Below are 27793 nucleotides of genomic sequence, written 5' to 3' on the forward strand. Positions count from 1 at the left end.
AATTTTTTATCATTACTTACGGGCTACAGCCATGTCCGGATTAAGAGATTTTTAGGCCCAGGGGCCAAAGTTTTAAATGAGGTCCCTGTACGACAAAAAACAAAAAAATGTACCTATATTATATTATTTCATATTAGGTACCCGTTGGCCGTTATCATAAATATATTTAGGTATTAGGTATATAGCAATAAATAATGAATGATAACTTTATTTATAAATTATAATTTACAAGCTTTTTTCCTCGCTAAATAATCATCAATTTTTTTTTAGGTGATTTATGCAGTGTTATAGCCTATAATGAAAAAAATAATGGATAAATCTGAGGCCCCTAAATAAATTCTAACTATCATGCCCCCCCCCCCCCCCTTAATCCGGGCTTGGCTACAGCCTACCTAAATGTTTTCAATAACTTTCCAACCTTTCAACCACCGGACATGATATTTTTTATTGGAATTCAATTGAATACAAAACATTATACAAAATATGCTCACATAACAAACCATAATTATCTAAGACCGTGAATATACCAACCAACTTTTTATTATCATAAGGTTATTCATTCAACACAGAAACGATAGTCGGCGTAGGTACGCGACAGCAGTGACATCAGCAGCGTACAAGTGTGTATTAGTTTGCGTGTGCAAATAATCGTGCCAATCCGATAAATAATAATAATAATAATAATATCACGGCGGCGACGTGTGTTATTGAAAAGACGGCCTCCATTGGCCGGGGCCACGCGTTCTATTTTTGGGCGCGCTAAGACGTCGTCGACAGATGTTCCGTTTCCGCGTCGTCGGTACAACACTCGAGAGCGGCGGCGGCGGCGCAACAACAATAATAATAGACGCCGTTGGTCTGCACGGCGGGCCGTGACAGGTCGGGTATCGTTGCGAGCGGTGCGGGACGTGGTCGGTTGCGATCGGCGTGGAACGGCTCGCGGTGTACCGAGCACCGACTTCGGTGATAATACGCGCGCGAGCTGATATTCAGTTCCGCCGCCGCCGTTGCCGTTGTCGCGTTCCTCTCGCCGTCGCGTAATCACCGCACGGTCGTTTCGGTGCGTTCGAGATCCGGTCCGTCGGACGGGTTGGCAGGAGGGGTACGGGGCCGCCGTCGTAGTCGTCACTCGCGTCCATCTGCTCTGTCGTCATCGCTCTCGTTCGCCGTCGTTACTCGTTATCATGCGCCGCCGCTGTTCGATCGTCGTTGCTGCCACCACTGCCACCGAGACCGCTGCTCGGACGATGACAACGACGACGACGGATTCCTGATCGATTCGTCATCGCCGCAGCCGTTGGCTTTTTCGCCCGCGAAAAAACACTTTAAGTATTATATTATTTTCATCGGCCGTTTGTGAGCGCGATCGCACAAACCAGCACACGGTGCCTGCCAACGCGTCGCCGCCGCCCTAACGCTCTCAGCACACCCTGCCCGATTGGGTAGCAGCCCGCTACGCCGGAGGACTACACGGTGCGTATCTACCCGGTTTACGGGACACGGGTGTCCGCGGGGTGCCCAGTTAGGTCTTAGCTAATTGCGCCAGTGTACGTTTTGCGCTTTCAGATGGCGACGCTATCTCTGAGGATATCCATCGTCGAACGAGATGTCACCAAAACGATGCAATTCGATCCGACCATATCGGTATACAATGCATGCCGACTTATCAGAGAAAAGATATCTGAAGCCAATCTTGACCAACGTGAGTACCGTCTAAATTTACGTTATAATAGGTAGGTAGGTACTACCTATTAGGTATTAATGTGCTATCATAAATATCAAATGGCTTAGGTACCTATCTTAAAGTTCCCCGTAAGCTCGTTATCGAGCTGTGTAGGTCTTACCCTAACTGTGTCTATTCACTGACCCGGCCACCAAACTCAGTGATGTTTTGATCTTGGAGTCTTGAACTTTAGAACTTAGATCCTAGCTATTTACCTATTTATTGAAGTTATTGTAAAGAAAATGTTATTATTATTTCCCCCTCGATTTCCCCTTTGTAAAATTATAGTGAAATATAATAATTAAATGGTTCTTTACTTTATTCAATCTCATTACATCATTATTTCTCCCCAAACAACTATGGCCCGCGATGTCAAAACGTACCTCAGATTTGCCTGGCCACTAAAAAAAGTTGGAGACCCCGGCTTTGGAGTATAGCTAAGAATAGAAATTAAATATTAGGTATGTTGAATAATTTACTACCTACCTAAATCTCTTCTTTTTCTTCTATTCAAACATTTGAGCTTAGTCTAATTTGTTTATGTTATAATTTTTTGTTATGTACCTATATTAATTTATATGTATGTACTCATTTCATTTGTTTTATATAAATTTTAACAAAACTAGTAGTTTTTGATTATATAACCAATGCTAGAATTTCAATGCTTAAAAAAAAAAATCATTAAATGTTATTTTATTGTAAATAAATTATGTAGGTGCCTACATATCTTATTATTTGTGTGCAACAGGGTTATATATAACATAATAATATATATATTATTGTTTAATCATCATTCTATTCTATTACAACCATTTAAATATGCTGAATAATTTTTATTAATTAGGTAGGTAGGTACCTAACAAAAATAAATATAAAAATCTATGCATAAAAGAGACACCAAGTTTTATGTGTAGCTTACTATTCTAAATGTATACTGCACACAACTGCACATATGCTTAAAATAGTAAAAATACAATTTAACATCTGAACAACAAATTAAATATACCTAGGTATATTTAAAAAAAAAAAAAATAATTAGGTAAATAATTTAAATAGTTTAATTTTTATTCAAGCCTCAAAAAACTTTAGTCAATAAAAATTGTAGCCTTAATAATAAAATGCAGCTTAAAAGTATAAGTATGTTCATAAACTAATATCATTAATAAATAACAATTTGTTTACAGTCAAATTCTTTGATTTGGACTCCACCCATACTTGTAGTATCTAGTATGAATGCCACAATGATATAATATTTACACTTTTTTTTTTATTGAGATTGGATTATACAATTATCCTAGAACGTATTTTCCCAATTACGCATGGCTAATAAATTATATAAGGAAATGTACTTGGCGTATAATATGTATAAACCTAACGTATCAAATAAAATATTGGTTTGCTCAGCATTATAAAACATATGTTTCTTATATTTCTTATGCTTTTTTTTAAAAAATGTAACTTGATGTGCTAATTAAAAAAAAATTAAATGCATTATTGTGAGAAGTAATTGTTTATTTATTTTTTAACTGTTTCAGCAAAAGATTATGGATTGTTTCTAGCTGACGAAGACATAAAGAAAGGAGTTTGGCTGGAACCTGGACGTAATTTAGAATATTATATTCTGAGAAATGGGGTGAGTCAATTCTTATTTTTCAATATATTTAAGTATTGTTAAGTAGGTATACTTTTTTTATCAGTTATTATGTAATTCTTAAAAATGTAAATACCTAATTGGGTGATTCCTCGGGTGATTCATTAAAAAAAAATATAATATATTCCCTATTTTGGTACCTATACAGTTTTGTTCTGTGTATTCTATTTTAATATAAAATATAAATATATTTTTTCTTTTATAAATATGGAATAACATAAAAACTGGTTGTGCAGAGTAGGTATGCATTGCACATAGTCCTGGGCCTTTCTATTTTGACTAGGTATATTAAGGGTGCCCTGAGCTCTTGAAAGTGGTGGTAAAAATATTTTTCTTTTCAGATATTTAGAATTTTTAGTGACCATTTTATGGTGATAGTTTATGGTTTTTTTTTTACAAAAACAGTAAATTATTGCTGTTTAAAACCCACGCATTTGTTGAAAATATGCTTATACGAATTTGAATTTGAAAACAATTTATGAGTATTTTAAAAGGCACAAACAATTTACAATTTTAAAATACTCATTAGGTACTTTATTTAAAATTAAAATATAAAAAAAAAACCAACAAGGTTCACACTAGATAATATTCTTGCTTCTAAATTTGATAATTCATTCTAATTTTTAAACTAATGGATCTTAATATGTTCTGCTGAGTTTAAAATTTGCTATGTTACGCAGTTGTGAGACAGAGAAAACACATTTGGGTATACCTTCTTCTATGAACAACACAAGTTCCGATTTTAATCATCAATTTTTTAATAATTATTAATAATTTGTTGTCAAATTTTAAATGTGATTTTCTTAAACTAATGACCTAGATATTCAAGATTTAGTTGAATACACCTTAATATTATTATACGAGTAGAATTATCTTCATAGGATTTACTAACAACAAATACTCTTTTGAATATTTAAATACTTCATTCCTACATCTAGAATCTACTCTACGTTGATAGTATTATAGGAAACAAAACGAAAAGTAGGTCCTTGAAAATATGGCCAAAAAAAAAATATTTCACTGAAAATTACCTAGTCCAACAGAAAAAAAACCAAAGGAAAACAGGCCACAGAAATAAGATTGTAACTATTATTTTTTTGAGAAAATTATAATACATTATTGTCTACACAATGTAACTTTGAACAAAATTTAATTTTTCAAAAATTCTGATGAGTACTTTAGACGAGATTTTTGACTATCTATCGTAATTTATTACTATCCACCTTAATTTGTAATTGATATGTAGGAGGGGAAATAATAGCTAATAATTACCACTAGAAATTTAGAAAACTTTAAAAGCCATTCTTTGAATAATAAAAAAGTATATTTATGTAGGTATTATCTATGCATATTATATGATATTTATATTAACCAGTGGCATACACAGCTATTTTCAATGAACCGACTTATAAAATCAATATGTTAACTGTTTAATATACTTTATTACTTAAACATGTAGGTGTTATAAATTTAAAAAAAACTCCTAGAATATATAATTAATTGAATCTTTATTAGGTACATCAGTACATGAATTGTATAATACATTAATTATTATACTATATTAAAATAAATTTTGGTATTTGTTTAAATCATCTGAAAATTTATGTAGTTCTCTTCTTTTGTTGATGTACTTAAAATACGAGTACATTTTATTTCATCAACATTTATTGATGATGTTTCTTCAATGAGTGGAAAAATGAAAGAATTAGTAGACTTTTTATCACTATGGTTATAACTTATAATTATTAAACACGTACAATCACAAGTTTTATTATTTTATTAAAAATTAAAAAATTGGAAAGAACTTGAAAAATTTCAGTCGTTAAAAATTTTCAATGTTGCTACAAATTTCAAGAAAATTTCATTCAAAAAAATCTTATAGCTTCAAATTACTCATAATTTTTCTTCTGGTATTGGAATAGCAGGCACAAGACTTCTTTTACTCTTGTTTGTCAAAAAAAAATTAATTTATTCTTTTCATTTGTATTGTTTCAGAAAATGTACCATCAGTACAATCATTATAAAACATCAAACTTATCAGGAATTTGAATATCAAATGATATAGCATTATAGCTGTCCAAATCTATTAGCTTGATATTGAAAGGTTTTGATATAGTGATAACCATATAGGCATATTATATCGGATAATATACTGATCTCTGTTGATTATCAACCCTCATGTTTGCGTTTGAACAAATTTCCAAATTATTTCATTAATTTGTAATAATGTCTACAATAGTATAGTAAAAAAAATACCAAAGTTGGATTTGAACGCCCCCCTCCCCACCTGTGTATTGTATGAACGCCACTGATATTGACTTTTATTTTATTATAATTATATCAATGTACATATTATTCAGGATTTTATTAAAAGAATAATGAATGTTTTTGGGGACTTTTTTCTCTAGCTCTTATTTCTGATCATCATAGTGTTATGAATATTATTATAATATACTATTCCCAGACAGCATTTTGTAACAATAATATTATAATAGTATTATAATAACGTTATACTAATATTATTCGTGATTATAATGTTATAATAATATTGTTAAACAAAAAATTGCTGTCTGGGTTGTATACATTTTAACAGTCATTGAAAATAATACAATATTTCCATCTTAACTGATTATAATAAAAATATGTTATCAAACAATTTGCAATCAATCAAGTCAATTAGGTATCTATATTTCTTAGTAACTATTTTATTGAATACTATTTGTTTACTAAGAAAAATTATCTTGAATTTAATATTATTTTGAGAATGAAAAGTGAATTTTTACTAACCTGAATATAATTAAATTAGTTTATACATGTACCTGAAAAAATAACTACATTTGTATAATTAATAAATATTTATATCTTTATGTACCTATTGGTTTTAAATTTAATAACACAAAAATTATAATATTATTGAAATTAGTTAGGTATTTGCTCTGTATATCACACGCACAATATAATATAGAGTTAGATTTATTTTATTTCCCACGCCGATCACTTAAATTATATGATAAGAATTCTTAATTCAGATTGAATATATTGAAAAACTAACTTGGGGTCAACTTCTCATATTTTTGATTTTATCTCTAGGTATAAGTAATTCCAAAGTGCTCTTTTAATTTGTTATATTCAATATTTCTTACACTAGAGCAACAAAAATAAAAAATAGAAGGAATTGGATTTCAACCTCAAAACCAATTCAAACTAATTTGTTTTCAGAATCCTTATATTCTTCTTTCTCACATTCATATAGTAACAGTAAATCCCTGTTTCTATTGACTATTTCCCCTTTACCCAGGCCTTTACCTAATAGGTACACATAAACTTATAACACCATATATTTTTTTAAATTCATTTTTATTTTTTATTAATTAACCCACAGAAACATAGGCCATTGGTTGGTTGCTAGGTTTTTTAATTGTGGGGGAGGGTATGGTTGGTTAGAACATGTGTGTATCTGTGGTAAAGATTTATCCCCAGAACTCTGGTGATTATTACATCTTAATTTAATTGTACCTGTATTGGGCATCTTGATGTTTCTTACAGAATAAAGGTGGTTTATAAATTACATACTACATAGAAAAAGTTGAGAAATGTATTTACCAAATGAGTAGCTTTTTTATTTATCTTAATTAGTTTGAAAAAAAATATATTTAGGTACCTAAATATACCCTATATACCTTTTTTATTTCTTTCATTAGAAATAGTCGTTATCATTCAAATAGGTAACCTATCACATTAGATATTTTTTAACATATATTATATATTATAAAAATAAATAAAATACTGTCTAGTTAATTAGAGATAGACTTAATACATAATTGCATCTGCAATATCTTACTTTTTTATTACTCTCATATAGGTAATTTACAGTAATTTGATTGATATAACAAAAAATATCAAGAAAAATATGTAGATAAAATTTTATTTGAAATTTGTATATTTAATTTAATATTTTTAAGACTTGTTGAGCATGATAAAGGTTTAAAAAAGTTCTTGATTTAAATTAATTGGATAAATATTTTATTGGAATTTAAATGAACCTCTTTGAATGGGAATTTATTAAACATAAAGTAAAGCAGGGTTGGATAGTTATTTAGATAAGAATTTAAATGCTTAGAAGTTGGAACATAGGTGAGTTATAATTTATAATTAAGTTTAGTACAATATTATTATCAATAACTACTATTCCTAAATTGGTTATTGCTATTTAATGTTTTTGTTTATAAAAAGGAAAACAATTTTTAATATTTAAAAAAAATGTAGATTTTAATTATTATAAATAATAAAATGGGTTTTTTTGGGTTGATTGGCGGGTTTTTGTAGACGGGCTGGGCTTTTTTTAACCCTAAAATAAAGAAACAATTTTTTGTAATAATATTTATATAGTATTTATCAGTTTGTTAATGTATTACCACGTAATAACTACATTTATAATGAATATATTTGTACTTATAAATAATTATAATGAATGTTGTATGTAGAATAGATAGAAGAAATTTCTTCATATACCTAATTCTGTGTTATTTATGGTTTTATTTTTAATGGTTTAGGATTTGTTGGAGTATCGAAAAAAGATGAGGACATTAAAAGTGCACATGCTTGATGGAACATTGAAAACCCTTCTAGTCGATGACAGTCAACCAGTAGCAAATCTAATGGTGGTCATTTGCACAAAAATTGGTATGAGCTTAACAGTTTTTTATGTGTGATAAATGCTGATTAATGTATATTTTATATCAATTTAAACATAATACTACAATGGAATTTATGTATATTAAGGAATTACTAACCATGACGAATATAGTCTTGTGAGAGAAACTCCAGAGGAAGAAGTTGAAAATAAAGCTAATTTTGGAACATTGACATTAAAAAGACGAAAAGAAGATCGAGAACGTGAAAAAGATGCTAAAATGGAACAATTAAGAAAAAAATTGAAAACAGATGATGAAGGTAATGTTAATTTATATTTAATATATTATAATGTTTAATAATAAAGTATAGTTGTCTAATTTACACTCTATTTGTATAAATAATATAAAACACTTTGTTAATATTAGATATTTGAATACTATCTAAAATGTAATTAGGTATTATATTATTATTATTATTTCAGTCAACTGGGTTGATCCATCTAAGACTCTTAGGGAACAAGGCATTGATGAGGGTGAGCCTGTATTATTAAGAAGAAAATTTTTCTTTTCTGACGGAAACATAGACTCCCATGACCCAGTACAATTAAATTTATTATATGTTCAGGTAATTGACTTCACTATATATTATTTCAGTTACTTTAGATCTATAAATTGATCTTGTTTTGTTTTCTAATTCATAGGCAAGAGACGCAATTTTAGATGGAACACACCCAGTTACAGAAGACCTTGCTTTACAGCTTGCTGGTATTCAAACTCATATTCAATTTGGAAATTACTGTGAAACCAAACACCGTCCCCCATTTTTAGAGTATAGTTTATAATTTATATCGATTGATAAAATAAAAATAAACATGTATATTTTTTTAGTCTAAAGGAATTCTTACCTCAATCGTACACAAAAATAAAAGGTATTGAAAAAAAAAATATTTTCTGAGCATAAAAATCATGTAGGTTTATCTGAATTGGATGCAAAAGTTCTTTATACAAAAACTGCAAGATCATTACCCACTTATGGAGTAACATTTTTCTTAGTTAAAGTATGTTATAATTTTTATTACAATGTTACTACTTAATTAAATATAATATTAGTTATATTTTCTTAAGTATTAAATTTTGTTCTTAGGAAAAAATGAAAGGAAAAAATAAATTAGTTCCTCGTCTCTTGGGAGTGACAAAGGATTCAGTTTTACGCTTGGATGAAAGAACCAAAGAAATATTAAAAACTTGGCCTCTGACAACAGTAAGAAGATGGGGAGCTTCTCCAAATACATTTACATTAGACTTTGGGGATTATTCAGATCAATATTATTCAGTACAAACTACTGAAGCTGAACAAATACTTCAATTAATTTCTGGTTATATCGACATTATTCTGAAAAAAGTGAATACACCAGAGTTATTGTATAGTGAAAAAAATATTTATTTATATTATTTAATTTACAGAAAAAGTCTAAAGATCATTTTGGTATTGAAGGAGATGAAGGTTCAACAATGGTAGAGGATAGTATTTCACCACTTAAGTAAGCCTATGTCTAATTATTAGAATAATTAATTTCTAATTTACTCAAAAGAAGACATTTGAAATTTAAACTTAATTAAATAATTAAATTCAGTTTCTTCTTTTAATTGAATAATGTAAAAACCATTTTTTATTCTAGGGCTACAATTTTACAACACGAAAGTAGTCAGTTTGGAAAAGTAAACACTGAATCAGTGGCAAAGCCTGCAGTAATGAGAGCTGGAGCTGAAGGTAAATTAATTTTGATATTCTATTTTAGAGATAAAATATTACTAAATTTGCACCAGGAATAATGTTAATAATCACAATCCAAACATTTTGTAGAAGCTTATAAATAGTTTATATAAGCTTTTATTACGCTTTTCATGAATATTATACTAGTTTCATAAATTTGCAAACAATATAAATGTTACATAACAAAGATTTTTGAAACATAATATTTTAACTCATGTCTATAGTTTTTAACTAACACCTAATATATGAAATTTTTTCATTAATAAATGTCTGATATTTTAGACTAAACATGCTCGCTTCTATTTTAATGATTATAATTATTCAAATAAACTTTGCTTTATTCTTAATACATACAGTAGATAGAATTTAACTTCTATTTAGCTAAATGTAGCTAAATTTTATTTAATTGATGAGTTATACTGTTATAGTTGATGCCAAATGTACAGGTGATAAGATTTAATTTAAAAATTGTTTATTGGTGAAAATTGAAATTTTTGAAAACAAAAATTGGGGTGGTATATAGATAAAAATGTATTTTTTGTAAATAATATCATAAATCATAAAAAATAATTATTTGATTATTAATAAAACTGTATAATATAATATAACAAGATGATCTAAGTGAAAATATATTCTGTGTTGTATATGATATTTTGTTGTAATTGTTGATGAAAACTAAGATGTTATAAAAATGCGGATGTTTGATCAACCACATATTTTGTTCTGTTGATTCAGAGTGTACCTAAAATATTAAGTGTTTAAATAACTGTATGATTAGGCAATAATTAAATTTTTTTATAATGGTTTGTACTGTATTTTTTCACATGTTTATGTTAGATATGATTCTGTAAAGATACATGCCTACAAGTAACGTTTAGATTTAAATTTTAAATTCTACATAGTTATTTTAGCCATGAGAATAATTTGAATTAATTAATTGTATATTTTGAATATAATATTATTTTTTATGTAATTACAGATTAATGAGTTTTTCAATTTTTAGAATTAATTAAATATAAATACCCACTTTTAATGGATTGCTAATGATAAAAAAATCAAATAACTATTTCTACAGTGACATTTTAAAAATAATGTCACTTCCATTTTCATAATAATTTTTGCACTACAATTTTAAAATCCCTAAAACCATTGTGCCCAATTTAAATAGTTAATGCACTTCTTATTATATGTAATATGTATATCCTTATATTTGTTATTTAATTTGAGTAATGCATTTAATTAAAATCACAGTAGATATATTTAATGTACACAAAAGTTATCTACCATTCTACTATAGAGTTTACAATGATTAGCTTTTTAGAATGATCTGTAACTGATTAATGCAATTTTTATAATTTATAATTTAATAACCATCTTTATCCAAAATGTTTCTTTTATTAATTGCTAAGATTTATCACATCAATAAAAAATATTTTAATGATTGTACTCTTTTTATTATATTTATATTACTATACAAGTAAAAATTCTATATTATTAATTGTTTGAAGTATTTAATTCTCATCATAGGTAATTAAATTTTTTTTTTTTTGCAGATTTATTAGTTTATTAGAATTTATTCTTAAACATGTTTCTGATTAATTAATATTGATACTGTCTATATGGACACATAAGTAATTGCGTGTTTAGTTTATCTGCACGATTATTAAATGGTAATGGTGTAACTCTAAAAACCACCAAAAAAATCGTACAACAGAAGAAAAATGAGAAAACTTTTAACAAACATGCTGTACTTTATGTACTTAAAAAATAATAGGTACTTACATTGTTCAAAACTTTGGTTTTATAACATGGGATACAATATATAATATTGTACATCATTTTTTTTTCTCATTAAACTTTAAATACAATTTAGAAAAAAAAACTGTTTTATTCAGGAATATAAAGGATATAGAATTCATGTCATCGTGTTAAAAAAAATACACCGTGATGCAGACAATCTGGAGCTTTAAAGGTAATATTGATTGATCATCAATCAATGAATGTATTTTACCATTTCCTCATTGTTATTCATTTGCCCTCTTCAGTTGTACATTGTTATTTGATCATTATACTCTTGTAGGTTTCTTCAGAATTATTATTTTCATAAGTTGTTGATTGTAAATCATCTATTGCATAATATATATATATTTGTAGTTTTGTGTGAATACTATGTTTTATACTTGTAATATTACGACTAATAATATTTACAAATATATAAAACTAGTTAAACAAAACAGTATGTTTCAAAAATGTATGATCTATTAAACTAATGAATATTTTTATGTTGAGATTTTTCTCATGTATAAGCAATTGTAAAAAAGTTAAACAATTATAATTACATAAACATTTAATTGATAAAGATTGAGTATTAAGGAAACATACTGTCTACTCGTCACTTGAGTTGAATGAAGTTTTTAGAAAATTCTAAGTTCATTTTTCAACAAATATTATAGTAGCAATGCCTGAGGTGTAACCAAATGCATGATTTTTTTATAATTTAAACCAAATTAGTGCATGATTAGTACTTAGTAGTCAATTAATCAATTTTAAATTTTTATTTATGTTGTGATCTTGTGATTGTAAGTTTAACCTCATTAGTTTGTTTATTATTGTATATTTATATATTTATTGTATAAGCTTTGGGAATACAAATTTCAATATGAAAATGCTTTTAATCCAAGTAACTAAGTGTTATATTGTATAATCTTGATTAAGAGGCCTCGCGTTTACTAAATTTTATAGACCATTTAAGAAGAAACTTCATATGCATTTGGCCGTTGGTCTTATAGGTTATGTTAGTCGTAAATGGCCATTCCTCTTTAATATGGGTATAGTAAACGTACAATAATCTTTTCTGACCACAAAAAAAAATGTTTGAATTTTCACTCAAACAGACAATTACAATTACAATAGTAAGTCAAAATTCTTACTCTAATTAACATTGGAAAAAAAAATTGTATCCTTCTTAAAATATCAAGGGAATGACCAAAGCACAGTTACATTTTTTTTTTATATAATTAAATATTTTAGTTTAATATTTTTACACCAGATTTATTACAAATTAAACAAAAAAAAAAAAAAAAATTAGCTTGGACATACCTCTTTACATGGTATGCAGTTTGAATTGTTTTTAAAAATAAAATCAGGGTAATGTACTATTGGAATTAGATTGAGTAGTTTTTGACTTAAGAGGATGTCATAGCTTAACATAGAAATTTAAAATTTTGTTGGTTCCCTATATTACTTTAGTATTAATGTAAATTCACATATTATTAAACTTTAAGTTAAGAACATAACCTGTGTTCTTATGTTGGCTATTTTATGATATTTAAATTTTTATGTAAGTTATGAGCATGTCAATTATTCAAATTAAAAATGTTTATAAATTGCATAGAAATTAAAATATAGTAAAAATGTGAACGTAACGACACATGTTATGTTCTTAATTTAAAGTTAGATAATAAGTGAATTCACTCTAATATTAAAAGTAATAACATAAGGTTGGTTCTACTAAACATACTTTTACTATTTTGTGCTGTGCGTAGGTTAGAAAGAGAAAAAAATGGTGCGCTTACACCTTCTTAAAATACAATATTCGCGAGGTCCCTTCACATAATTTGTTACTCAAATTTTGTTATGCATTTTAAAAGGATGCTACCCATGCATTTGTTTTCTCCGTCTTACACACATACGACATACCAAATTTTCGTTCACTAGTGTTCAATAGTGTGCTGTTAGTTTTGATATTAGAGTGATTTGACCTAATATCAACTTTTTAGATAATAACATTATCTGTGCTTAAGCGTTGGCTTTTATTCAATATTTTAATTTTCAAGCGAGATGAGCATTTTTAATTTTTGATATTTCATATACCCATATCTTGCTTGAAAATTAATATTTTGAAAAATCGGTAACAATTAAGCGTAGATAATGTTCTTACCTAAAAGTTTTATGATAGGTCAATTTACTCTAGTATAAAAACTAACAGCACACTATTGTAACTAGTGACTGACAATTCCCTATGTTGTGCGTGTGTAAGATGGAGACAACAAATGTATAGGTAGCGTCCTCTTAAATAGTTCAGTAATATATTTATGTATACAATAAAATGACTGATTTTCATTTATTAAGTCTAATAGTTAAGTTTATAAGTGTACATTTTGTATTTATGAAGAGTTAATATATTTTATATATAATAATTTATTGAATACATTTTTTTTTTATGTCAGGTTAACTATTTTACTATTGTTTATTATATATATATTTTACTTACCAAGAAGAGTAGTAAATTGTATCATTATTAGCTTACTATTATTAATTATATGTTGTATACTGATTATAAATGTGTAAAATAGTTTTGTTATGTGATTAATTTTTAATTATTATTTTGAATAATTAATTTTGTGTATAGGTGCTCGTCCATATGGACTAGGACACATGGGAAATGCTCAGTACACAACAGTCAGTGGACGAATAAATGTACACCATACACCTTCAGTGGTATGTTTGATTTGTGTTGTTACTTAATGTTAGGCTGACATTTAAATAATAAGACAATGTGTGTGTGTGTGTGTGTGTTTTATAGGGACCACAAAATAAACAAATTAAGGTATTGAGTGCGCCACAAAAAGCATTGTGTATGACTATATCAAATAGTCAAGAAATTATAACTACTATTGAAAAAGAATTGATATCAAAAGCTGTTATTCCCGAATTTGGCAACGATGCAGTAAGTAATAATCTCCTGTTATGTTGTTAGATATTATGAAAAATTAATTGTTGATGTTCAAAGGCTTCAACTAAACTGAAAGAGACTACAATAGATTCAAATAAACAAAACATCAGCTCCCAGATTGCAGCCATGAATGCCGCTACAGCTCAAGTAGTCACTTTGACTTCCGGTAATAATCACTTATTTTTTTGGTAATTTCACTAAAAAATAACCGGTTTTTTAAAAAAAATTTCAGGAGATATTGACTATTCTAGTGTTGAACAAGCTATTACATCTATTACTACAAATTTACCTGAAATGAGTCAGGGTGTACGCGTTTTAGCTGCTCTAACTCCTACTGGTGATCATTTGTTAGATGCAGCTCGTAAATTATGTTCTGCTTTTACTGACCTTTTGAAAGCGGTTCAACCAGATTCAAACACTGTATGTGAAGGTTTAGGTCAACTATATATTAGCACTGTGAATTTAATATTTTAATCAATATTTTAGGGACGTCAGAATTTACTTAACGCTGCTAGTAAAGTTGGTGAAGCTTCTCAACAAGTATTAACACAGATTGGTGATGATGGAGCTGACGAATCTCGTGACATTTTATTGAGTTTGGCTAAGGCGGTAGCTAATACAACAGCCGCTCTTGTTGTTAAAGCTAAAAATGTCGCAGCAACTGTTGAACCACAACATCAGTCAAATGTTATTAGTGCTGCAACTACATGCGCACTTACAACTTCACAGCTAGTTGCTTGTACAAAAGTATGTTCCTCCATTACATTTTACATATTTATATATATTTTAATTTATATTTCAAAATAATTTGGTTGATTACTTAGGTTGTTGCTGGTACTGTGGAAAATCCAAGTTGCAAAGAACAGTTAATGGCTGCAGCTAGAGAAGTGGTTAATGCAGTAGAAGACCTAGTTTCTGTGTGTAATTTAACACAGCATGAAAATAATGAACATTTATTACAAGAACTTTCGGATGCAGCATATCAAGTTACCACTACATTAAACCAATTACTCAATAGACTTACAAGCGCATCTAGGTAAACATCTATTGTCTTAGGAATTGTTTATACAAATTACACATAGATATAACAAGGTTAAATATTTGACTTCTAATAATTATATAGAGCTGTTGGAGAAAGTCTGAGTAATTTGGTAGATGTATGCACATCACCTGTTTCAAAAGAAAAGAGGTTCAACACAGAGAAAACTTTTCAAGTTCAAGAGTACTCAAAGTCATCCAATGATACTGGTTTCATAGATCAGACCAATTCATCAATGAATTCTGGTAAGTTAGATACAAAATATATTATTATTTGCTATTGAACTTTTCTATACTATATTTGATACATTACAAGTGGTTATTACAGGTGACAACTTGTTAGATATTTCAACATTGACAAAACGCTATGAGTATAACCATGATACAAACATAAATAATCAAAATTATGGATATCATAAGTCGACACACGATTACCAGTTGCAAAACACCATGACAGAAATTGAAAAGCAGCAGGTATGTTACTTATTGCTAATATTAATTAACTTTTGCTTTGTTTTCATTGGTGTTTAACCAAATCATCTGTACAAATAGATATTGCACAAGTTGTCATCTAGTGGAACTCGCGGTACTCAAGCGTGTGTAAATGCAGCTAGTACAGTGTCTGGTATTATTGGTGATTTAGATACAACAATACTCTTTGCTACTGCTGGAACACTCCATGCTGAAAATGAAAATGAAACGTTTTCTGACCACCGAGAAAATATTTTAAAGACTGCTAAAGCATTAGTAGAAGACACTAAAACTTTGGTTACTGGTTAGTATTAATTTTGATTAGAGACTAATTCATAGCTATTTCGTGTGTCATGTCGAGTTGATCAAATCATACTGTGATTGGACATAACTTGTTTGGTATCATGTAATAACCAAGTTGTAACTGAGTATCCCAAGAATTGACTACATCTTAACTCTTAAACCATTATGATTGTAACCATACACGTACCACATCTTTGCATGAAACGACACACATTGTAGCTGTGAATCTGGCCTTGTACTTAAAGACACCTAACTGATTACTGTTACCAATATTCTGCCATGCAAATCAAAAGTGCCGTAACTCAAAAAAAAAAAAATAATAATAATAATAATAATAGTTAGACACGGCATCAGATAGATTTACTAATTTTACACATTTTTTGATGAAAAAAATACACCTTAATTTACATATTAATATTATAGGTTATAAACACAATTTATATTCTTTAGAAAAGCCTTAAGTAACAAAAAAATATTAGTAGTACTAAGTAAGAGTATTATCATACATTTAATAAGCATAAACGCCGTAAATGTTTGTATTTCTATATTTTTTCTAAACTAACAACACTGAATATTAATAGTTTCTAAATTGTTATCTTCATTTTGATTTTGAATGTTTACTATTTCGTTATGTACAACAGGTTAAGTTAACATAATAATTTTGGTTGTTTTGATTAGTATTTGTTAGTATATTTCCAATTGTAGTGAAAATCGTGAAATTTACTTATGGCGTTTTTCCTTTGTAAATATAATTATATACTGCTTATATCATTGAGTGAAATAATAAAATAAACTTTTATTCTTGTAATAAGTGAATACTTGTTTATTATTATTTTATTGTATTCTTCATAAAAAAACTCAGCAGTTAGATAATATGTTTTATACTTATTCAAATAGAATAATAAATAATAGAGGTATATTGGAGACGCTACATCCTCTTGTGTTGTCTTCATCTAACAAATGTACAGCACAGCAAAAAATTTTAGAATAGATGGAACCGCTCGGGGTGTAGTGATAGTTAAGACTCCAAAAATGATATACAATATAGTTCAGAACACTTATACGAAAAAAGTTCTTATTGTTTCAAAATTCATTATATTTTGTGTTTTTCAAACTTATATTGAATATTTATATTTATTATATTGAAAAAATAAAAATATGTTATTTCACAGCTCAAGTTCTCTTTTTACGTGGTGAAAAAATTGTTTCTTAGTTATTACTGTAGCCTTCTCGGTTGTTTCCCAGGCAATACAGTTTTTGCTATGTCTTACATTTGGAAAACATAGCGTCCTCTCAACATAAAAAATACAAACATGCATTTTTCTCAAAACTAATATTATTTGCTATAAAATTTTTTTAGAACTATTGCTTAGCAGTTATCTATTGGGAGTTTTTATAAAATAATACATTACATTTGTTAAACTGAATCATTATACAAGAAAAAAAGAAAGAAAGTTCACATAATATTTCTTATTTTAAATTTAAATTTTACTGAAGTATTGAGTTTTTGACTTATAACTTAAGTATGTATTAACTTGCATTAAAATATATTTTTAATCATAACCTTTGTTATATATTCAAAGAATGGATTGTTATGATTGCTTTTGAAGCGTTAATAATTGAAAATCTATAAAGTTTTGTAATATTTTTAAAAGTTGGTGAAATTATTATCACTGCATTTAATTAAAAAATAACTTATAAATATTATGTATTTATGTATAATTTTATTTAGTTATAATTGTAAATGTGTTTAGGTGCGGCTTCCTCACAAGAACAGCTAGCAGTTGCCGCTCAAAATGCTGTTTCTACTATAATACAATTGGCTGATGTAGTCAAGTTTGGTGCAGCTTCTTTGGGAGCCAACAACCCAGAAGCTCAGGTGTGTGTTTATAATATTCTATAATTGGTTTTGCTCACATGAAACATTAATTTTGAATAATGTTATTGAACCAATATTTGTAGTTACTTCAACTTATGATCAGTGAATCAGGGATCAAGTTCAAATGTATATATTTTTATCACATTTTTAAATTTAAAGATGGCTCATTTATTTATTTTATTAATTACGCCCAAGATGAGCAAAAGTTACAGAATATATTTACATTAATTAGCCTATAAAAAATAGAATAAACACGGTGAATTATAAAAAAGAAAAGTAAAGTTATTACAGAACACACACATAGGGTTTAATGAGCTATAATAACTGTAATTCCGGTGGTGGCAGTTGATATGAAATAATAAGTGATTTCAAGACTGGAATGTATTTACCTTAAATTTAATTTTAGTTCTTAGATTGGGACATTCAATTTGATTATTATGAAAGAGTAGAGCAACAAATTTAAACATGATTGATTATGTTTATATATATAATTAACATCATTAAATAATCGGCGTTCAAAAAACGGATCATGACCACATTGTTTAGCTACGTTAGAAAGATCATTTAAGGTAATCTTAATTTAGGTGCTAAACATTTTAGAAAGCGATTTTGAATACTTTCAAGTTAATTTACTCAAATACCAGTAAATGAGTTTCATACATCACAACAGTATTTCAGAAGGAACGTATTAATGAACAAATACAGCACTTAAATACAAGTGGAATTATCGAATTCCCAAGTATCGCGTCTTATGATACCTAAAACTTTTAGCGCTTTTTATAAATTTTGTGCAAGTGTAATTAAACGATAAGTCACTAGATAGCCAAACACCCAAGTCTTTTACAGATGAAACTACATTCAAGGATACATTATGTATCTTATAACTAAATTTTATAAGATTAGTAAGATGTGAGAAACATACGTCATGTTGACATTTATTAACATTTATGTTTAACTTGTTAATTTTACACCATTTAGAAAAGTGATCTAAGTCTTCCTGTAACATTTATAATATTATTATATTAATTGAATTATAAAATTTTAAATCATCGGCAAACAGCAGATATTTAGAATATTTAAAAGTTTCATCTAAATTACTAACAAAAATAATAAAAATAGTAATGGAGATAAATTATCTCCTTGAGGCATACCAGAGATAACATCAATAGTATCACACAGCAGGTCTCAAACCAACTTAATAAAGTACCATGTATACCCATTAATTTAATTTTATATAATAATATTTTAATAGTAACAGTAGCAAAAGCTTTTTTTTGATCCGTATAAACAGCATCAACTTGGCCACCACTCTCAACTGTAGATATTAAATAAATTAACTAATAAATTCGTACTAGTTGACCGTTGAAACTGGAAACCATATTGGTTAGATGGCGAGTTAACTTAAAAGTGGTTGATATTTTGTTATTTATAATTTTCTCGATATATATACTTTTATTGTAGTATAATTAAAAAATTAAATCTTATTTGTCATAATGTTTACTTTAATAGGTTATGTTAATCAACGCTGTGAAAGATGTGGCCACTGCATTAGGGGATCTAATTCAAGCAACAAAAGCTGCTTCCGGGAAAAATATCAATGATCCATCAATGAATGAACTAAAAGAAAGTGCTAAAGTAAATTGACAAAATTAAATATTTATACCAATTGTGAATATTTATTCTAATAAAATGCCTCATTTATATATTTTCAGGTAATGGTTACAAATGTAACTTCACTTTTAAAAACTGTAAAGGCGGTAGAAGACGAACACACACGTGGCACAAGAGCCCTTGAATCAACTATTGAAGTTATTGGCCAAGAAATTCGGGTACATTTAATAATTTTAGAGTAAAAGAAGAATATAATTAAAACGTTTCAAAACAAAGAAACAATCTTAATAATCTTTGTATCTAACCAGAAAATGACATGATTTATAGTTTAAAAAGTTCTCTGTCCACTATCTCTCAAATGTCATGTTCAAACGAGTTTTGTAAATAATATTGATATCCCTAGATATTTTAATTTAAAATAAATTGTTATGAGAGCTTACAGTAAAATGTTGTGCTAAGTGTAATTTTGATACTTGTGACTGCAGAAAAAAATATACTAACTATATAAACTATAAACACACTAATTTTTATTTAAATTGAAATATTCAAAAATGATTTACTCTGCAGTATCCAATTTTGTCTATTTACCATTACTATTGAATATAATCAAATTTTAGGCTTTAAGCTCAACTGAAACATTCAAATCAACAGCTACTGTAGAAGAGTTGATACGTTGTACAAAACCGATTACAATGGCTACAGCAAAAGCTGTCTCAGCTGGTAATAGTGGTAAACAAGAAGATGTTATTGTTGCAGCAAACATGGGACGTAAAGCTATATCAGACTTGTTGACTGTCTGCAGGGTAATGAAATTGCTGTTAAGATTTTTAAAAGCATTTTTGGTATATGTCTTATATATATATATTATGTGGCATTCAGGGATGCAGTAATACTATTGAAAATGCTGATTTGAGAGAAAGAACATTACAAGCTGGGTACAATATCTCCCAAGAATACAGAAAATTGTTGCAGACTGTATTATTTATAATATCTAAACCAAATTTAAGTTCTGATTCGAAGCATATGTTACAAACGATTTCCCGTATGATCGCACAATATGTCACAGAATTGATATCTGTAACTGAAACTATCAAAGGTAATAAATTGAACTATTTTAATAATTAATGTAATGTTATAAAATATTTGAAATTGTTTAGGTAATGATTGGGTCAGTCCTGAAGATCCTACTATAATTGCGGAGAACGAATTGTTGGGTGCTGCAGAATCTATTGACGCTGCTGCAAAAAAACTTGCCAGCTTACGTCCCAGGAAATCAGTCAATGTGGTAAAATTATTGAGAATTTATTATATTTAAAAAGCATCATCTCTATATATTATGCATATTAAAATTCTGAACTTATGTAATAAATTATTTTATAACAATATATTTTTGGTTTATGTTTGTTCAGGAAGCTGCAGATGCGTCATGGAATTTTGATGAAGTTATTTTGGAAGCAGCTAAATCCATTGCCGCTGCCACATCGGCACTAGTGAAAGCAGCATCAGCTGCACAACGTGAACTAATCGATTCTGGAAAAGTAAGATACTTACATAATATACCTATTACCTAGGAAGGGTAAAGCTAATAATAACGTTAATGTATATATTTACATATACATTCTGTGTGTCCGCTAAAACAGGATATACTGTATAATTAATTAATAACTATATTACTCAGTACCTTATACATATTTTTGAATTCTGTTTGCTGAACATGAAACTAGACTATTGGACCGTCTCCCGCTGAGAGCCTTACCAAACCTAACCTAACCTAAAATAATATATATAGGGTACTGAGTAATGTAGGTAACTGAGTTATAGAGTACCCAGTTTTCGCGGACATACGGTATATATACAACAAACAATAAAACGAGTACACTTCATCCAAACAGGTCAGTCGCAGACCTTTAACCAGTTCTGATGATGGTCAATGGTCAGAAGGCCTGATATCAGCTTCCCGTTTAGTGGCTGCTGCTACTCACAGTTTGGTGGAATCAGCAAATGCCTTAGTCCAAGGGATATCGAGCGAAGAAAAGCTAATATCATCAGCAAAACAAGTGGCTTCGTCGACTGCCCAGTTGCTAGTGTCTTGTAAAGTTAAAGCCGACCCCGACAGTGCATCCACTAAGAGATTATTGGTAAATAAAACTAACATTAATTTCTTAATATGTTTACCTCTGTTAACTAAAAAATAACACAATTTGCATAATTTAATGTTAACAATTTTTTGAGAATAACAATGTATTTGTTTTTAAAAATAGCGCATAACAAAAAACTATAAAATTATAGCCTGTTGCCTGTTTGAAAAAAGTGATTTTATACCTTAAAGTTTGATAGTCAGAATATTGATATAGTCTATAGAATTTAAAACGAAACAAATAAAAAATGCCGAATGCTGATACCTTTCAAAATTTAATTTTCAGGAGTCCTAAAATATTTACAATGTTTATATATTTTTAATAAATCACCATTCGATATCTAGTTAAATTTAAATAATATGTTTAAAACAAAAAAATAATAGTATTAATCAAAATTAACATAAAATAAATACAAATACGTAAAAAGTAGCAGGTAGGTAAAATAAATATAAAATATACAACAAATATATAAAATTTATAAATAATAATAACTATTCCATACATTTATTATTATTTAAAAATTGCCCTATTTTTATCTCTTTATTTAAGTAGCTCTCACATTCAATGATAACTCGTTGTAGAATAGTTGTATAAAATGTTTTTGACTTATTTGATAAAAATGCATGTACAAAAGTAAAAACTTTTTTTTTATATTCTCCTCGTATCACATAAAGTTTATGAAAAATATCAAATGAACACTTGAAAGTACAATCCGTAAACTAACATTTAGATGTTCATAGAATATTTATGGCACATAAAGAAGCAAATATCAAAATTCATGAATCATGTTGCTTACTGTCGAATATTATGAATGGGCGAGGTTCAGCCCCAATTGTGGTTCTGCATTCTTCAGGGATATTGAAATCGGAATTTATTGTATCTCTGATTAAATGTCTGCTGGTAATTTCGAATTTTTTGTTTTAATGAAGAAAAATGTCCAACTGCTAAACCTGAGTCCTTTGAACACATACAATTATAAAACGAGATTCAATATATTTTTAAATGATAATTTTTTTGATAATTACTGTCTAACCTAGAATGTTGTGCACGATAGACAAAAATATTTGACTCGAGGTTTCTTGTTTTCCTAAAGATTTTTCTTTTATACTTTTTTTTAACACAATTATTTTTTCTATTTTGTTGCTAACTGTGTATTATTACTCCATATATTATGTAGAGTTTCATTTGAATAATGTTTGTTCTGTAATTTATGTTAGTTCCATAAATACATTATATAAATATATTGTAATAAAATAATATTATAACTTACTGGTTTGATCAAATAGTTGTTACTCTTACCGGGCATTTTAAATTTGTGTTTCGTGTGCATTTCCACATTAGAGAATTTTAATTCTTCCTCAAAACCTCATAAGAATATTTATTATTTATTATTAACTCATTGCGTCTTTGACTTCCAAAATTATACATTATATGACACACAGGTATAATTCTTGTTTTAAGTAAAAAATATTACATACTCAATCCACTATTGCGAGTGATGTACTAGTGAGAACATGGTGTATATAGTTCATGACATTTATTAATTAATAGATATTTATCGTATTTTATCGTAATCTTATTGCACCCTAATTATTTAATATTGGGCGGTATTCAAACGTAAAGGATTGCGATTATTTTGACTCACAAAGTCACTCGTGGCTTCCCATATTTTATTATTTTTTTCATAAAAGTTTAAGAAACATTGACTATTGATGCATGTATCAGTATTCCGCATTTATAAAGATCGAATCAGTTTTCCATTTACTTTAAATTTGAGAGTAATTACTAAATGTATTCAAAAAAATATTTATAATTTCCTCTAACATTCAATCTTATATGAATGTGATTATATAACTAATGTAGCTTTAAAATATTACAAGACGCATTAATAACCAGTAATTTGTGATAGAACATTGAGAATGTATTTTCTATTTAATTTTGTAATTCTGGAACATCTAGCAACTTCAATGACATGACTACCACCTATGAAATACTTTAAATTGATTTTTTTTTATTAAATCTCTTAAAAGATGGCAGTGAAACACCTTCTTAAGAATAATATGTTTACACATCTTGGCCGATGACATTTGTCTGTTCTAACTTATTTGTCATTTTTACTTAGGCGGCTGGAAATGCTGTGAAACGTGCAACAGACAACCTAGTTAAAGCGGCCCAACAAGCAATTCAGAACGACGAAGAACGAAGTCTAGTTCTTAGCAAACGGATGGTGGGAGGAATTGCACAAGAAATTAATGCTAGGTATTCACTTGATTGTGAATTTCATCATCCATTCTAACTCGCACCATTGCACAAAATTTATTTATAATAATATGTGTGTTTGTCTGTATTTGAACAGATCAGAAGTATTGAGGATCGAACGTGAGTTAGAAGAGGCCCGTCAACGGTTGGTTGTTATCAGGCAAGCCAAATACAAGGCCAAAGGCGATGATTCAAGTCCTACAGAGCTGTTGGAAAACGATTCGTCTTTTGAACATCAGTTAAATGGCAGCAGGTAAATATGAATAAAAATTAGTTGGAAAAGCTTTCATTGTATTTCTTTATTTTTTTTCGTAAACATTAGCTGTATTATTTTGATTATTATTATTATTGTCGTCTTTAAATGCTGTAGTATGTTGTTTGAAAATATTTATACTGCGTTACGTGTGAAAAATATGACTAATACTTGATTCCATCATAGTATTATGGCATAATTTTTGTTCATGATAATAGCTGGGGTGCCAATGACATGGTATTACTTACAATGTGTATATTTTTTACCAAATTTCCTGTATTCCAAAAAGAATAAATATTATGTCGAAAATGCGTGGGTCTTCGTCACAAATCATTTGAGCGCGATTAATACTTTTTTGGTAAAACATCGGTGCTTATATTGTAGAACCTCCACTGACAACTACGTCAACAGTAGTATGGATGAAAATGGAGACAACATTCAGGCAAATGCCTACAACGTATACAAGCTCCTCAACAACTCGAATGATCAAACTAGTCTGAACACTTTTAATGAAACGTTTCACTCGGGCACAAATAAATTGTACACGTACAATTCAGCAGGTATACCTCCTAACGATAAATACACTTAAAGTGGTGAACAAGAGCAATAAAGTGGTGGACACTGCTCTCTACCGAGACCGTTTTTTAATGCTTTAAAAGCTTAAATGCTGTTGCTTGCTTTATTCTATCGCGCTGCTGCTGCTAAGTATTAACTTCTAATGATCTCAAACCACTGATTTCTTATTATATACAACGAAACAGGAATTAAATGTGTATTTATTTATGATAATAATCAACAAAAATATACCGTGTAATACAATAAAATATTGAGGAATTTATTTATTTTTAAATCTATTATGTGTGCCTAGAGAAAATGTTTTTGTGGCATAAGGTATATTAAATGAAGTTACACTTTGAGCTCTTTATCTACTATTTTCTATTGTAATATAGAAATTACGGAAATTAGTTAGTGTTGTGTATATACGAGTTTGAATATAGCAAGTATCCAAAAAATTGGAATTATCAAACTTATAATATATATAATATATTGTATTTTCTATTTTTCTGTACGTATCTAACGTAAAAGTTGGCATGTAGATACGACCGGGTTTTTATGACTACCACAGTGTAACGATCCACTGGTTTATCTTATGATAGTTTTGAGATTTCCTTTAGGACTGAAAAATAATGTCTTATATTATGCTGATAATACGGTTAAACCTTTAACTGCTTCTATATAGCATGTCATTCTCCGCTTCTAATATCCTCTATATCTATCTCTTGTTCTAGTAGTAAATGAAGAGATGCTAACCAGTGTTATGCATTAATTATTCTACTGCACTAGTGTACTATACGTCTAAATACAATTAATTGGCTTTCATAAAGATAATGAATTTATAAAATTACTAATAGTTATCTCTCTAATAATCTTAGATTAAAACTAAAAATAAACAATGTTTAAAATGTCATGTAAAATTTGTAATTAAATATAATTGAAAATAATAACAACATTCTTAATGACAATCACATTAATTGTAGTAGCCGTACAAAACTGGTTTATTTAGAACCATTTGTCTAATTGTTTGACAAAACTATAGAACATTGGATAAACAGATTTTAATTTTGAAAACGGATTATGGTTAATTAGTTAAAATTAAAAAAAAATTTTTTATGGTTAAATCATGATGGTTCTAGTTCTAATCTTCATTATTTTTTTTCAAAATTGTTTTCAGTTATTTTCTAGGTTTTTACACTAGAACTTTATAGACAATTGAATCACTGGTGCATACTTAATGACTGCATTATTAGCTACTTCTAAATTACACAATTATTTTATTTGTAAATTAAAAAATTTAAGAAATCTAAATAATGGATTTAAATAAACAATGACTATTGATATACAGCAGAAAAGTTGACGAGTCAATGCTGTTGCTAATTTAGAAAATATTATTTTAATAAGTTAATTTGTTTAAAAATATAAATATTTTGACTTTCATCTTAACTTGATATAATTTATTTATATACTATGAAGTCAATTTCAAAACCTAGAAGACTGCTTTAAAGCCACCTTTTAAAAACTATCAAAGTGCATGCCTGATAATTTTAGTGTAAATTTCTAATAATACATTTGTTTGATTATTAATGTTTATTTTTTAGGCTCGAGCCCCAAAAATGTGTTTAACAAATCCTCCTCGATGTCCACCAAGAACAACACAGTTAAGTATAATTGCTCATCCACCATCAGCAACAACACAACAACGACAACCAAATCGTACACAGTCAACGAATGAGAGTATCAGAATTCTTATCGCTATCCTGCAGTCACATTCACCCGTTCATGAACTTTTCATTTTAAATTTATGCTGCTCTCCTCTATCTTACTCATCTTACTCATCTGCACTTATTAATGTACACAAACACACAAAAGACTTACTGTCCAGAGCCTATAATGTATGTTTTATTATTATTTATATAAAGGAGCACTAACAACCTTGATTGTATATTTTGATTCAATTTATTATTGTCTGAACAATTTTGTTTTGCAATTTAACGAGACATCAGAATATGCTTTCAACAATTAAACTTGTTTTGTTTTCAATTTTATTCAGTGACATTATTCATAACAGTATCTTGTTTTTAACGTGTCAGTTCCTAACACGCATATATTATTATACATATTTATATTTAAAATTTTTATTCACGCACTAAGTATTTAGTTGTAAATACTTATAAAAATCACTATTTATATATAATATTATTTATGTATATCACGGTTTGAACAATCTCACTTTCAAAAATTCTAGTCAATTAACTCATTCGATTAGTAATTGTTTTAAGTTTTACAATCTTATCTTAACATAAACATATCGTTGTATTGCTGAAATTCAAACTAGTTTGTCTTTCAAGACCAGTCTACGTAAATAATGACTAACCGTGCTTGTTGTGCCTTTAGATAATCGCAAATTTTGAAAGAGGTGTTTGTGCTAACTTTTTATATAAATAGTCTATAAATTAATACTCTATATTTAGTAGCCCAACAGCATTATCGAATTGTAAATATTATCCTGTAAGTATTTACAACTACAAAAACATCGAATTTTAACGCTCTGTAGACATAATTATTAATTATGTATTACGATAAATTTATAAAAGATAATATATATTTGTTAATTAAGGGCTGTCTCTACTAACAAAATTATTCACAAAATTAATCAATGCTTCATGGGATAAATAAGTTACTGCAGTTTTTTTTGTTATTGATTTAAATGTTCTAAATAAATATATCAATTAAAAATTCTTTAAATTTCACAATTTAACTAATTGT

The 27793-nt window shown here is 28.2% G+C and overlaps 1 protein-coding gene across 1 annotated transcript; it reads left to right on the top strand.

The window, feature by feature from the left end:
* Positions 1-977: 977 nt before the first annotated feature.
* LOC100162757 (talin-1) lies at positions 978-27587 on the top strand. The gene is given in 33 exon segments (XM_029485447.1): positions 978-1473; positions 1567-1702; positions 3259-3356; positions 7928-8057; positions 8157-8327; positions 8491-8633; positions 8710-8837; positions 8897-8945; positions 8947-9066; positions 9153-9410; positions 9473-9549; positions 9688-9779; positions 14194-14282; positions 14368-14511; positions 14575-14683; positions 14750-14937; positions 15004-15264; positions 15342-15553; positions 15641-15801; positions 15872-16029; positions 16108-16330; positions 18084-18208; positions 19718-19843; positions 19921-20037; positions 20437-20622; positions 20699-20915; positions 20977-21104; positions 21229-21357; positions 21712-21957; positions 24080-24216; positions 24314-24469; positions 24854-25029; positions 26626-27587. Coding segments are annotated over 32 exon segments (4824 nt in total). The 5' UTR covers positions 978-1473; the 3' UTR covers positions 26760-27587.
* Positions 27588-27793: the final 206 nt, after the last annotated feature.

Source organism: Acyrthosiphon pisum, chromosome X (genome assembly GCF_005508785.2).
Source record: "Acyrthosiphon pisum isolate AL4f chromosome X, pea_aphid_22Mar2018_4r6ur, whole genome shotgun sequence".
NCBI classification, from domain to species: domain Eukaryota; kingdom Metazoa; phylum Arthropoda; class Insecta; order Hemiptera; family Aphididae; genus Acyrthosiphon; species Acyrthosiphon pisum.